The 14,089-nt window shown below is 44.1% G+C and overlaps 1 protein-coding gene across 2 annotated transcripts in view; it reads left to right on the top strand.

Moving 5' to 3' along the window:
- The window catches only part of LOC144163826 (organic cation transporter protein-like), a 152,703-nt gene extending 141,076 nt beyond the window's left edge, over positions 1-11,627 (top strand). For both annotated transcript variants that reach the window (XM_077694521.1, XM_077694523.1), the window contains exons 10-11: positions 8,015-8,154; positions 11,494-11,627. In XM_077694521.1, coding sequence (XP_077550647.1) covers positions 8,015-8,154; positions 11,494-11,557 — 204 coding nt within the window. In that variant the 3' untranslated portion in view covers positions 11,558-11,627. The remainder of the gene's footprint in view (positions 1-8,014; positions 8,155-11,493) is intronic.
- Positions 11,628-14,089: the final 2,462 nt, after the last annotated feature.

Below are 14,089 nucleotides of genomic sequence, written 5' to 3'. Positions count from 1 at the left end.
TTGGGTGTCCTGACCTGCACTGTGCGTGCTAAAATACCACTCCCCAAACGGTTCCATTCAGCTCATCTGGACACCGCCTCACGCTTCAATGGACGGCAACAAATACGCCCACCCAACAAGCCTCCGCAAAATTTTACCTCCCATGCTATGGAGCTGCACGAGGACAGTCACCCGCTTGTCACGTCCATGGAGATAATTCAGCATTATCGCCTTCTGAGACAGACCGTACCTTCGCCTTACCCTGACCTTTCCAGAGAGAACCCTACGGCTCATACAATCCGGGCTCCTTCCCACAGCCTACGCGTCTACACGTAATGCATCCGAATCGCTACGACGCTGAATGTAAACTTTTCTCAGAAGTAGGAATACTCCGCCCCGTAATCGGGGTGTGCGACTTTAGCCCTGAGCACCCTCCTCTCTTTCCGTCAACTACCCAACAAGAGCAATGGGAGATGCTGCTGTCCAGGCCCTCTCTACCTACCTAGCTGCAGCGGGTGGACAGAACACAGGCCGCGCGGACTGCATATGGGCCCCACAGAAGAAGGAATCACTCCCCAAGGCTGCACTCTGGGCCGTTCAGAAATCTAAACAGAAGTATTTCTTCCTCCTCCTTCTCAGCCGCAAGTCTCGTCGCCTCCGTCCGCGGCGCAGAGACGGAGAAGTCAAATCGTCTAACACCGGGTTGGCGCTTACTTTTATTTTATAAAAAAAAGTTTCCACTCTTTCTACACCAATACAACTCAACCAAATACCCTTCATGCATCATGCATTGATTTAACCTTACCAAGAATATCTCTTTGAAGTAATAAATGGTGTGGTTAAGTGCATTTCACTTCTCTCTGGTTTTACTATTTGTAGAGCGATGTGAGTGATTTTAAGGAACGTCGCATGAGTAATCGTTATGGGTGCCGTTTACAGCTTTGCTTTCCAACCACATTCACGGGGTGGATTGGCGCGATTTTTTATTTATTTATTTATTTCGGGAATACTGCCAGCCTTACAAAAGGCCCTCGGCAGGAGTGGGTGTACATTGTAACACGTACAAAAAAGAAAAATTTATACAGTGAAAACATGATAAGTAATGCAAGTTAGGCACAAGCTGCAGAATGACCAGGGGATTGCAAGCAAAAACAGTGCAGGAATGCAAAACTAAAGAAGAAACGTAACAGCGTGTTTGTTTCTCACGCGCGCAGTATCATACACGCACGAAAAGAACGATATGACGGAGTAGTCAGATACAAAGAAATACGTGCGCAGTCTTCTGCGCACACACATAGTTTGCACAAGAGGCGGGACCTCGTCCTGATAATGACGATACAGGGTAACCAAGAAAGGCAAAGTCTCAACCAGCAAAGATAAACTATGCCCTACAATGAAAGAAAGTATGAAGAACAAAGGCATAGCAATTTTTCACACCTTCAGGGCGACGCTTGCTTTTTCAGAGATGACATAAATGCATCTACCGTCAAACATTCCATGACATCTGGGCAAAGCGCGTTCCATTCTCGAACAATTCGTGGGAAAAACGAGTTTTCAAACGCATCTGTTCTGCACGAAAAGTTGATCAGTTTCTTAGTGTGATTTGACCGTGTCGGACGTAATGTTACTGGTTGTATGTATTTAAGCTTGTCCTAATCTATCGTGGTAAAGTAAGTACATAAATTTGAGCCTGTCCCAGTGCCGTCTCAACTGCAAGCTTTCTAATTGGGCACTTCTCAAAAGAGCACTGGGTGATGTATACCAACTATACGAGTTGTAGACGAATATAATGGCCTTACGCTGCACGATCTCTAGTTTGTTAATGTTAATTTGCGTATAAAGGTTTCACACAACTGACGCATATTCGAGTATCGGAAGGATGAAGGTTTTATAAGCTAATAGTTTTATTTCCGGGGTCACTTTTGACAATTACCTTTTAAGAGACATAAGCTTCTGAGCTGCCCTCTGCTGAAGGAAAGATACGTGCTCGTTTCATTTAAGATCCGAAGTGAGATGAACGCCCAAGTACTTGTAGCTCTGCACAGATGATAAGGAATGACCAGTAATAGAGTATGAAAAATTTAGGGTTGCCGTTTTCGAGTTATCGTCATTTCCGCTGTCTTCTTGAGGTTGATGCGCATTTGCCACGTCTCGCACCATGTTTGGATTTTACCAAGGGAAGAATTGAGGACCGCTTGGTCATTGGGGCTATGAATTTCGTGGTACAGAATGCAGTCATCTGCAAATAGTTTCATTTTTACCGGCATTTGCTACGCGATATTATTGATAAAAACGAGAAAAAGCAGTGGTCCTAGCACAGATCCTTGAGGGATGCCTGATAGTACGGATCGTGGACTTGAGCAAACATCTTCAATTTTCACACTTTGGCATCGAGAAGACAGATAGGAATGTAGCCATCGAAGTAATGAATCGTTTTTTAGGATAGGCCGCAATTTTAGCAATAATTTATGGTGGGAAACGCGGTCAAAAGCCTTTTCAAAATCTAAAAAAACAACATCGATTTGACCCTGTAGATCTCGAACTGCCGTAAAGTCGTGAATCGTTTCCAGGAGTTGCGTAGTCGTGGAAAGTCCCCGTCGAAAACCATGTTGCCGTGAATCTATAAGGTTGTGCTCATCAAGAAAAAGGGATAAATGTTTACAAATTATGTGTTCAAGGATTTTCGCTGAAGAGCACAATATTCAAATTGGCCGATACGACGAAAGCAATAATTGCTTGTCAGTTTTAGGAATTGGGGTGATCTTTCCACTTTTCCAATCTTTTGGGACCTGTGATTCCAAAAGGGATTTTTTGTATATAACAGTGAGGTACTTCGAAGACCATTCGGCATACCTTTTAAGAAATGCGTTTGGTATCCCATCGATTCCAGGAGATTTTTTTGTGTCGATATTTAAGAGAAGTGAGAGCACACCTTCTTCTGATATTGAAATTGGGCTGATTGGGGGGACACTCGAAAGTATCAAATTTTGGTTTTTTTGACGTTGTCGTTTGTGAAAACAGGGCAAAAAAAGTTGTTAAATGACTCCGCGATTGTCAGTTTGTCTGACACAGGTTCCCCATTTATCAATAGATTTTGAAGTGGCTTCTTTCGCGGAGAAAAGTGGCGCCAAAACTTTGCCGGGGATGAAAGAAGAAATGTTTTCATGGAAGTTTTGTAGTAGTAGTAGTCTTTTGCTCTTTTATGCTTTCTTTAAGTTGCAGGCGTAAGTCGGTTAATTTGCACATGCGTGTTGCGGAAGGAAAGTCCCGGTATTGTTTTCTAATCTTGTTGGTCTCTCGACTAAGTCGCACTACTTCTCTCGATAACCAGGGACTCTTGGTTTGCACCCATTTTCGCGCGGTCGGCACAAATTTTTCTACGCATGTCAAAACAAGGTTTTTAAAGTAGTACCATAAATCATCGACGGAGCATGCGTTCGAGTTCGACAACGAGATGAAATCGAAAAACGACGTGTCTAGCATGTCAAGTATGTCAGCATCGTTGGCACGACAAAAGAGGGGCACCACTGTTTCCTTGTAGCTCCGTTTTGAGGAATAATTCAACTGCATTGTTAAGCACATTATTTTATGGTCAGATATACCGTCAATAATTTCTACTTCATAATCCCGATGCACTAAGCTGTCACTGATAAGGAAAAGGTCTAGAATGGACGCCGCACTTTTTTGGATTCGCGTGGGTAACGTGACTATCTGCGTGAGAGTGTGCGAAAATACGATGTCTACTAAAGGCTGTGCAGCATTAGAGAGGGGTTCGGGAACTTCGGTGGACCAGTTGATGGCCGGGGTGTTGAAGTCACCACCTATTAGGATGTTTCGAGAGATGGTATTAGAAGAGCACAAAAATTCGTTCAGTTTTTCAAAAAAAGTGTTATCTGTATTCGGGGGGCGGTAGAATCCTCCCACAACCAAGCTGAATTCGTTTAAGGCTACCTTGATAATGACGCATTCGACGCCCACTATGTCGGGGAGCCTGAAGACATGCAGGTTTTCACGAAACAGGATCGCAACGCCCCCACCGCGAGAGTCTCGGTCTTTGCGACAGACAGCATACCCCGGCGGTACTATTTCGTCATCACCAATGCTACTGGTTAGCCATGTTTCTGTTAGGATAACAATATCAGGTTTGTATGCTATTGTGATACTTTCGAAGTCACGAGATTTATTTAGGATGCTTCGGGCGTTCACATTCAATCACAGGAAAGGATTTTTTGTATTGTTGCCGGTTCATTGCGGACGGGGTTCTTTATCGCGCTGTCCACCCACAGGAACCATTTTGTTGCGGCTGGTATCCCACGCAAACAACTCTTTGTCGATTTTAATCTTGTCGTAAATCAACTTAACTTTGCTACCTCCCTCTCGGAGTCCCTTCGTGTGGTCCCGCAGTTTTTTTCCTCTTTTGGCGAGTAGCTGCCGAAAAATCCTCGGATACCGAAACATCCGTGTCTTTGAGTTGAAAGGTGTTTTTTAGGAGCTCAGTTTTCTCGCGGTAATCAATCAACTTTACAATCACCGAACGCGTTTTCTCCTGTTGTATGCGACCAATTCTGTGGATTCTTTCAGTAGTTTTGATGGCAACACCCATTTCTTTGGCAAAGACATCTTGAACTACTTTTGTTGTCAAATTTTCCACTTTTTCATCGGGATCCTCCGGAATACCAAACACGACGATATTGTTACGCCTACTGCGGTCTTCTAAACTAACAAGCTTATCTTCCAAGTTCCTTACGCATTCTTCAAGAGCGGACACCTTGGTATTAACTTCACCAATAGCCTTAGCTGACACTTCTACGGCCTTGAGCTGCAAGTCAATATTGTCTAGTCTGCAAGAAATAGCTTTTTGGCCCTCAAGGATCTGCCTCAGAAGCTCTTCTGTCGGTCCAGGATTCGATTCCACGTCCCCGCAGAGCATCAGCAAAGACATAAACAACTTTCGCACAGTCAAGAAACCAATATACATTTTTCGTGGGCACACCAGCTGCACAAAAAATGGATGACTTGTTTTAACAGTAGATGTTGCGTTACTGACCTGCACGAAAAAAAGGACTCGTCTCTGCATGTTGCCGCAACGCCAGCTGGCATGCCCACTGAAGAGGTTGGACGGTCGCTGGCTTCTTATCCGCTCTTTCCAGCCCCTACAGGTGGTGCTGCGGAAAAAGGCAATGGCGGACGAGACGGTGATCGGGCCCCCGTAGCAACATGCGTGCCAGCATCCGTAGCGGCCGGAAAGCCCATAGTTCCGCTTGAAACAACTACTTTCTTTAAAAAATAAACACCGGTATACGGTGCTGAATGCGAGACAACATTCGATTCGTTTCATGGTGTCTGCTGCGGTGTAAAAAGCGCTGCGTGCGAGGCAATCCGCTGTGCATGGCTCAGGCCGTACGGAAGTGGTTTGAGAACAATCCCGCCTCATTTGGCAAACAACCTGCTACGGAATGTGCAACGCTTAGTTTTTGGGACATTGTTGCACTGTACGAATTATTTTAGACGTGTTAATTTTCCCCCTGTGTGCATACCAAGCACAAGCCCATGCGCATCACGCACGGGTGATATGCGAGTATTTCGGTGTTTTACGTGGGTGTAGAAAAACCTAGTTACGACTTTGGGCAGTAAAACAGCGAAGACGAGGCTGTCATCACGTCGAATCAAGGGGAATACAAAATGAATGTGCTTGAATTATATGAAATAAATATTATAAGCCTACGTATACATTTACGCGTGCATGCATTCACGCGTGCGTATGATATTGCAGCGTACATGAAAATACAAACAGTACTTTACAAGTGCGCCTTTGGCTTGTGATAATTAATTTAGGAGAAATTTCCTGGCTGAAATTATGCTATGTTGATTTAACTTCCGGTTTGATTTTTAGGTTTATCGACGTTTATTACCAAAACAAAAACTGGGGCTACCAAATGCATTAAAGAACTCGCATTATAACTACCAGATCCAAAGTTGTAATATTGTCATTGCTAAAATATCTTGCTCCAACATAATTATTTATATATTGAGTCATAAAATCAATAAAAGCACCCCCACATTTGCTTCTCGCCTTCTCTTACAAAAAGATTTTATTTGTTGAAAATAAAAGCAAGCGGATTGGACAGCCTCTACTGCTTATATGTTTCAAAGAAGTGAAATTGAGCCAATTTATCAACATATAAGGGAAGATCGGTTCACACATTTTGCGGCGGTAAATATATGTAGTGTCCGAAAAGGGCGATCACAAGGTTATAAAAAGAGCCTACAAAATAGGTGCCCTCACAGCAAAAAACTCTTAAATGTGGCAGCCCTAGTTCAGTAAAGAATAATTCGAGCGCCACGTACGTACGGGTGGGTCCGAAAGACGTGTTTTTCTCTGCAGCAGACACCGATGAGGCCCAAAACTCTTTCATTTAGCTTCAAGAAAGTTGAGAGCATATGAACACTCGTTCAGCCTATATTTCCTGATAATTTATAAGATATTGTAAATTACTATACATGCGATTACTATTTTCCTTTCGCTTCTGCGAGGCCGCCGGCCGCCTCCGCCGGAGCGACCGGTCCGCCGATCACCGTCTCCCGGCTTTGGACAAATTCCGCGCGGCGTCACTAGCGTCGCTGGAAAGAGCGAATAGCTGGCTCCGTTGACGTTGACGATGCCGGGTGAGATGAGACGACATCCAGCGGCGTATCTGAGGCAGACACGTCTGTGCGCAGTCTCCGTGGATGACACGCTCCAAAATGATGGGACTTGCATTATCTTGCGTTTTGCTTGTCCGGGCTGCTGTGTCGATGACGAGAAGCTGCACGAAAAAAAGGACTCGTTTCAGCATGTTGCCACAACGCCAGCTGGCATGCCCACTCAAGGGCGTCACCCAAAGCTAAACATGGTTCGTTTCGTGCCAGATTGACACTATGATTCATAAATTGTGCTGACGTCGGAAAATAAAGCAAAATCTCTCTAAGGCAGTACAAGAAGCTCCAATTGGCGAGTTGGTGAAATCCTTCTTATAGTAGCGGTCCACCGCAAGGCACTCGTACGCGACCGGTAGGCCCGCTCGATGCGGCTGAAGATCGTCCCGTTCTTGATATGTTTGGGCAGCTTCCGCATGCCAGTGTGTTTCCTTTTGTATGGCAGCGTGATGTTCTCGCTGGAACTATAATACTCTCACTATTGTGAATTTATGGAGTGCTGCTCGGTCAGGCGCAAATAATAGCATGGGTCACCGGCGAAACTAAACGTCACAGGTAGAACCATACTGCAAAAGCTTTCTCGGACAAAACAGCGAGCACTTACCACAGCAATATTTCGCCACCTTGGTGTAGTATTCAACAAAAACTGTATTCGCCGAAGCCTTCTTCCTGCAACGACGTACATATGCTGATGAATGAATGAATGAATGAATGAATGAATGAATGAATGAATGAATGAATGAATGAATGAATGAATGAATGAATGAATGAATGAATGAATGAATGAATGGCAAGTGTGTGGGACGCATAACAACATCGCCCAGGGTAGACGCGGTTGTGTATCTTCTCTACCTGGGGATGCGGGAACAACTTTCTTGCGCGGCGTATTTGGCATCATTAAGCGGTGGGGACGTTAGCCTGGTACTCACAATTCTTTATTGATGGGATAAGTCAGCCTCTTTATACCCAACGGGACTTCACTATAGATGCGGAGGTCTGCGTCTGCACATTTTTCATTTGCACTCCGCCCGTTGGCCTTCGGGTCTCTGATGCTAATTCGATTGGTCTAGCGACAATGAAAAAGTCTGATGATGGCTTCCGGTGCCCTTTATTTTGTCGCACACCTTTTGACCATTAGGTGAGCCAAATACCTATTTTGGCACTCGCAAAGAGTACAGTGTAATTTTCCTAATAGAATTTTCAATAAAACTAATCGCAGAAGGTTATAACGACTCGGGCGATTATATGTTGCCCGCTAAATTAAATTTCGGCTCATTTCCTCGCAGTTCCAGTAGCTCGACCAGTTGTTACTTCATCTAATTGATGGATCCGCTTGCAGGGTGAGGCTACAGTGGCAGCCGTGCCATACGCTATCCAGGCCCTGTTTCTCCTGGCCTCAGGGTGCATAAGTCTTCTCCTGCCCGAGACACTAAACAAGCCGCTACCAGACACCTTCCACGAAGCCGAAAGCCTCGACAGGTGATGCTTGAGCGGGTTCTGTGTAAATTTACAACTTTTTGTTTCAAAACGTGAAAATCAGATCCTGTCTGCTGGACATGGTTGCATTCATTATTTGCGCAAAATTTATCCTCAGCGCTTTTTATATTAATAATTGCTGAATAACTTTATGACCAAAGCAGTGTCTAAACTATCAATTGTACGTCACTGATAGCAGTCTATCGGCCCCTACTGGCAGTATGATTGCGATAATTGGCTGAAGAGATACTGCAGATAAAAATCCATTATTTGCAAAAAAAAAGTCTCACGTAGGACTGCACATTATCGTCAAGATCGATTACAGCGAAGCTGGCTAGTAACTTCGATAGACGAATTCAGCATTAAGAGTCTACTAAGGAATTCTCCGCTCATAAGTTAAAGAATGCTGACAGGTGCACCTCACCTACACATTTCAAAACCATTCGACAGGTGCAAAGCGAAAGAAATTTACTTCATGCACAGTTTATTGAATGATCGATAGATCGCATTTCCAATAAGCTTTCCACGGGGTTGTAGAAATTTACACAGGCCTATTCAGCTCGTAAATACTCAGCTTTTATTGGGCACGTGCAGGACATGAAAGGTTTTACGGGTATTGAAAACGAAAATGCTGCTTTGAATGTCACATGGTAATCATATGGTGCCAAAAAAGTTTCTTATGGTGGGGGGATAGGAGTTTCAAAATTTGAAGATTTTTTTCATCGAAAACAATACTTTGTCGTTTTATCACAACAAGCACATTGAATGCTGCATTTGTTTACTTTCTAGTTTGTTACTTTATTCGGTACAGTAGAAGTAGCAGACAAATATTTCTTTTAATTTTTGGGACTCAAAGCATGGTGCACAGCTTCGCAACGGTCCCCTCCCCACACTTGAAATTGCAGCCTTCTATTGAGGCTAGTTAAGCTATGAGTGGATAATATGAAGTAGCCGTAAACTTGTTCATCCTTTCTGTTACCACACCATAGCATTGAGTAGAGAGCACGCCATGCATGCTAAACCACCTGAGCAATGTGGCATGCGACGCCAACCATCAGATACGCGTGGCTACTTATCAAGACTGAAAAAATGCGCAGTGGTATTCCTACCCTCCTTTCGCAGAATTGTGAAGGGCATACCATAGGCAAATAAGTATCATTAAGCTGTCAGTAAGGTTGGTGGCATATTTGTCGATTCTTTTACGCCACAAGTGCTGAGACGATCACATCATCAGATACGATGACGCAAGGGGGAGAAAATTTCAGGTCTAACGGCAAGCGTGAGCTTATCGGCCGACTGAAACATGTACACTCAAACCTCGTCATAACGAAGTTGAAGGGGAGCCGTAATTATTTCGTTATATCAATTATAACCGTTTACGGCAATGTATGCTCACTTGGGTGCACAACTGTAATCATGCAATGAAGGAAATCACCTCGCGGCCCACTGTACCGCTAGACCACCACGCATACGACGGAAATTTAATAAAAGAAATTTTGCTTGCTGGACGCGCACACTGCATATCTTGTTGTCCGCTAGACTTAGCTGAAAAAAAGTGCGTGATGCTCCTTCGTTTCGGACATCGCAAACGAAAGACTTCTTCAGCGCGTTGATGCCGTTTTCGACGTAGCCATGGGTGCCGATTCAAACCACGTACAGCCGGTAAAACGCTTGTCTATAACAGCGATTTCAACTTTAACCAGCTACATTCGAAAACTGCCGAAACATACTCGTTCCAAACATGTCGGACGCAAAAGCGAAGGGCTAAGGCTTCAGAATTCCGCAGTAGTTTTATTCAAATCCCGCTCCGGCGGGGCAGGATAGGGCTGAGAGTGCGAACGCTGTGTTATAGACAAGCCTTTTACCGGCTGTACATGGTCAACCACGTCGAGTGACCGCCCGCTCTGCCCCGCCGGCTGAGCGAGGGGGCAGGCTCGCTCGGCCGGGCGTGGCGTTGCTGGGCATGGCCGTGAGGTTGACGCGGGAATTTTAAAACAGCCGCGCCAAACGAGTGGCGAACTCCGCAAAATGCTTCACGCACCGTGGTAGGGCTTTTTTTTTTTAGATGTTGGGAGACTAATTTAGTTCGTTATATCAATTTACAGGTCACTTTTACTTCGTTACAACAAGGTTTCAAATGCATGGGTCTCTATGGAGATTTCAAAGGGAATTGCACTTACTTCGTTATATCTCTTTACGTTATAACGAGGTTTGAGTGTACTGACATCTTACGGCTCTTTGATATCTCGATGCATTGGCCTATCACAATACTAGTTAGAAAGGAAACTGTTCTTCGCAGTCGGACTGCTAAGGCTACCTACATGTGCAATGCGAAGAAATTTTGGACCAGGATTTTGAAGACGGCACCGTGTAAAAAAGAGACAAACATCTAAACAGAACATTCCCTTAACACTTTTCACCATGTTGGCGCTTCCCAGGAGGAAAAATTTGACTGTAATAGGAATTTAAATTGAGGAAAACGAAGAGCGTGCATGGGCGTTACTTGCGCGTCTGCACTACTGCCTCACTAAATACGATGCCTTGAACCATCTTAAATCGAAGTACGCTCGCTGGTTGCGGATGGAACTACTAAAAACGTTTTCAGCTTCCCCTACCTTCTACACCCAACACGTTTTACAGTAAAAACGATAGAAACTTCACACTCAATCATGATTCAATTTGCTTATTTTTCAAGTGAGGCTGATGAAAGCATGCTCGAGAATAAAATGTTATAGCGCACACCATTCCAATCTCACACGATTTATTCGATTTCCGGTCCTCATCACTCTTTAGTTCTGCCCTTGTAGCGATAGACAGCTTCGGCTTCAACGTTTACTAAATAAGGTACATATAAATTTGCGTAAATGCATAAATTGTGTATGCGTTTCGGTGCGCCTATGTATATCTATAAAAACGACATCAATTACATCAGAGACCTCTTTGGTACGCTTCCTGGGTCGGATTTTGAGCGTAACTTGGTGTATTTTAATCACTTACAAATTTGTTGACTGACTGTAGCGTTTAACGCGCCGACGCAGCGTAGGCGATGAGGCGCGCCTTAGTGGAGGGCTCCGGATTAATTTTGACCTCCTGGGGATCTATAACGTGCGCCGAAATCTCGTACACACTGGCACTTACAAATTTGTGGCAACGTGCGTGGAACCTATCAATAAAGTGGAGCAAAAAAAAATATTTGCTTGGGACTTCACTGCGCTAAATTCGGGTTCTTCTCTACACTGTAACGGAGCGCATGCTTTAAGTCCAGTATGGTGATTAAAATGGCGACCATTTTTGTTAGTAGCATTAAAGTTTCGTTTTTTTGTTTTTGTTTTTGGCTGTTAGGAAGAAGATTCCAAAGGCATCAAAACCTCTGATGGAGTACAAGCTCACAAGGGTAACTACTTGACAACACCGATGGCAGGTATTCTCCCAGAACGACCAGCTACGTTGCTGAGCAAAAACGGGCCTGAACGGGTCTTCGATTCAATAAAATGTACTGAAAATATATTGTTATTCTTTAGAACCCCTTTGGGGTGCAGTTTTATAACACCAAGCTACACAGAGCGATGGGAATGTACTACAGAAATTGTAAGCCTATAAAACCAGCTTGTGTAGACGAACACAAGTGCAGTGTTCTCGCAAAACGTATAGACAGCCCTATATAAAAATTCTTTGAGAGAGTGCCGCCGTCTGTTTGAATTTTCATACAGTCACCCAAGAGGAAGTGTAATTGACGTCTTATTAAGCGATATAATCCCGAAGAGCGATTGAGCCGCATCACAGGTGAGAACGGCTTTTGTTTCGTGAACACGGAGGACAACAACAAAGAGCATTTCCAGGGTGGAATTTTGAAAGAGACATCAACACAGAGAGACGGTCAAACAGTGAGGGACACTGCTGAAGCTTGGGTAATAAAACTAACAAGCAGTGAATGATTATTTACGCTCAATCCGTGTTGAGTTCTCACCACAAGCAAGTTAAAGCAGTAAAAGCTCGTGAATTCGACCTCGAAGAGAACCATAAAATTGATAGAATTAAGCGGAGTTCGAATTAGCGGGACGGCGCTACAGTGAATGGAAATTGCGCCACACTGTGCTAGCAGAACTCAAAGAAGACACCTCCGGACTCGTTGTCGCAAATTAGGCGCTACTACACGTTTGTGGCGGGTGATTTCGTAAATAATGTTTCGTAAATAACAATGGCATGCGCCGGAGCACTGGCGCCGGTGGCATGACGCTCTTTGAAGAAGAGAAATAAGCCGTTGCAGGAGCGTAGCGCGCGTGCCACGCTGTTGTTCTTCTGTTTCGTTGTTTCGGCTCCAGTAAATTTATTTTGGTTTGGATTTGCATTGTAATCACTCTGGGCCGACTTCTTCTGCGAGGAGCGATCGAAATCGGGGGCTCATAGTTCGAATTAATCGTCCTAGATGCCGACCCGTACGAATTATAGGGAGTTTTCCTTCATTGAAATATACAGGGCTGTGCCGGGACCAGGCGTAAGTTCGAATTAACAGGAAGTTCGAAATATCCGAGTTTGAATTAACGAGTTTTTACTGTATCAGCTCGGTGCTTGTAGTAAGTCCTATAAGTCCTCCGAAGGGGTAAAACCAAGGCTGATTCTTACGTTAGAAAAACGCGATAGTGCCATTGCGTGCTTTCGGTGCCACCTTATAAGCAGGAACTTGACATCTTAGAAATCACCTTAGAATAGGTAAGAGAATTAATTGTGATATATGCAATCCATCGACGGAAACATGTCTGAAGAGTTAAGAAAAAATGTCGAGTATAGAAAACATCCAATCTGCAATATCAATCTGCAATTCACATGAAAAATTCGAGTTGATAAGGTCTGGATTACTGTATCACACTGTCACAGTTTGGTTTTTGAAAGTCTTTCCACGGAATGCGCGATTTTAACACAAAAAGAAATAATTATCCAGGCTATTGAAAATAAACTGCGAACACTCCGCTTCTTTGTGAATTTTAGCAAAGCATTCGACCGCCTCGACCACACAACTCTCTTAAAGAAGCTTGTACATCGTGGTTTCAGTGAGATTGATTGATTGTAGGGTTTAACGCGCCGACGCAACGCAGGCGATGAGGCGCGCCGTAGTGGAGGGCTCCGGATTAATTTTGACCACCTGGGGATCTTTAACGTGCGCCGAAATCTCGTACACACGGGCGTTTTTGCTTTTCGCCTCCATCAGAAAAGCGGCCGCCGCGGCCGGGAATCGAACCCGCGACCTCGTGCTCAGCAGCGCAACGCCTTAGCCACTGAGCCACCGCGGGGGGTGGTTTCAGTGAGATATTTCTATATTTATAGACTAGTTATCTGAAATTCCACTGCCAGAAGGTAATTATAAATGGCCAAATTCCTGACGTGATGAGTATGCATTGTGCTGTACCGCAAGAAAGCATTCTCGCTCCCCTCCTATTTAATATGTATATGAATGACCTACTATTAATTGACCATTCTACCAAATATGTAATCTATGCGGATGAGACTACATTACTCTTCTGTTCGAAAGACGCTATTAGTCTTATAGATCATGTAATGATGTATTAAATAAACTAAAAAAGTGGAACACGTTCAAGTCCGTATTAACACTAGTAAAATCAAGGCGGTACTTTTCAAACCAAACAACCCAACTATGAGTGTTGATGTTGGCATTACATTTGGAACGTCTCCCGTGGAAATCGTCACTACATTTCGAAGTCATGGAGTGGTCTTTTACGAGCATTTACTGTGGAATAAACACGTCGATTCGCTCGCCAACACACTATCGCCAACTGTGGGGGCACTCACCAAGTTGCGCTTTCTACTACCCACCAATATCAAGCTGCTTATCTACAATTCTCTTTTTCTTTCGCACCTTAACTGGCCTGGGAAAATACTACTACGTTAAATAATAATAAACTAAACTTACTTCAAAAGAAAG

This window comes from Haemaphysalis longicornis, unplaced genomic scaffold (assembly GCF_048455015.1).
Source record: "Haemaphysalis longicornis isolate Haplotype H1 unplaced genomic scaffold, Haemaphysalis longicornis Haplotype H1 scaffold_1, whole genome shotgun sequence".
Taxonomy (NCBI): Eukaryota; Metazoa; Arthropoda; class Arachnida; order Ixodida; family Ixodidae; genus Haemaphysalis; species Haemaphysalis longicornis.
The sequence above is the reverse complement of the archived record's forward strand: the minus strand, read 5'-3'. Positions and strand labels throughout refer to the sequence as shown.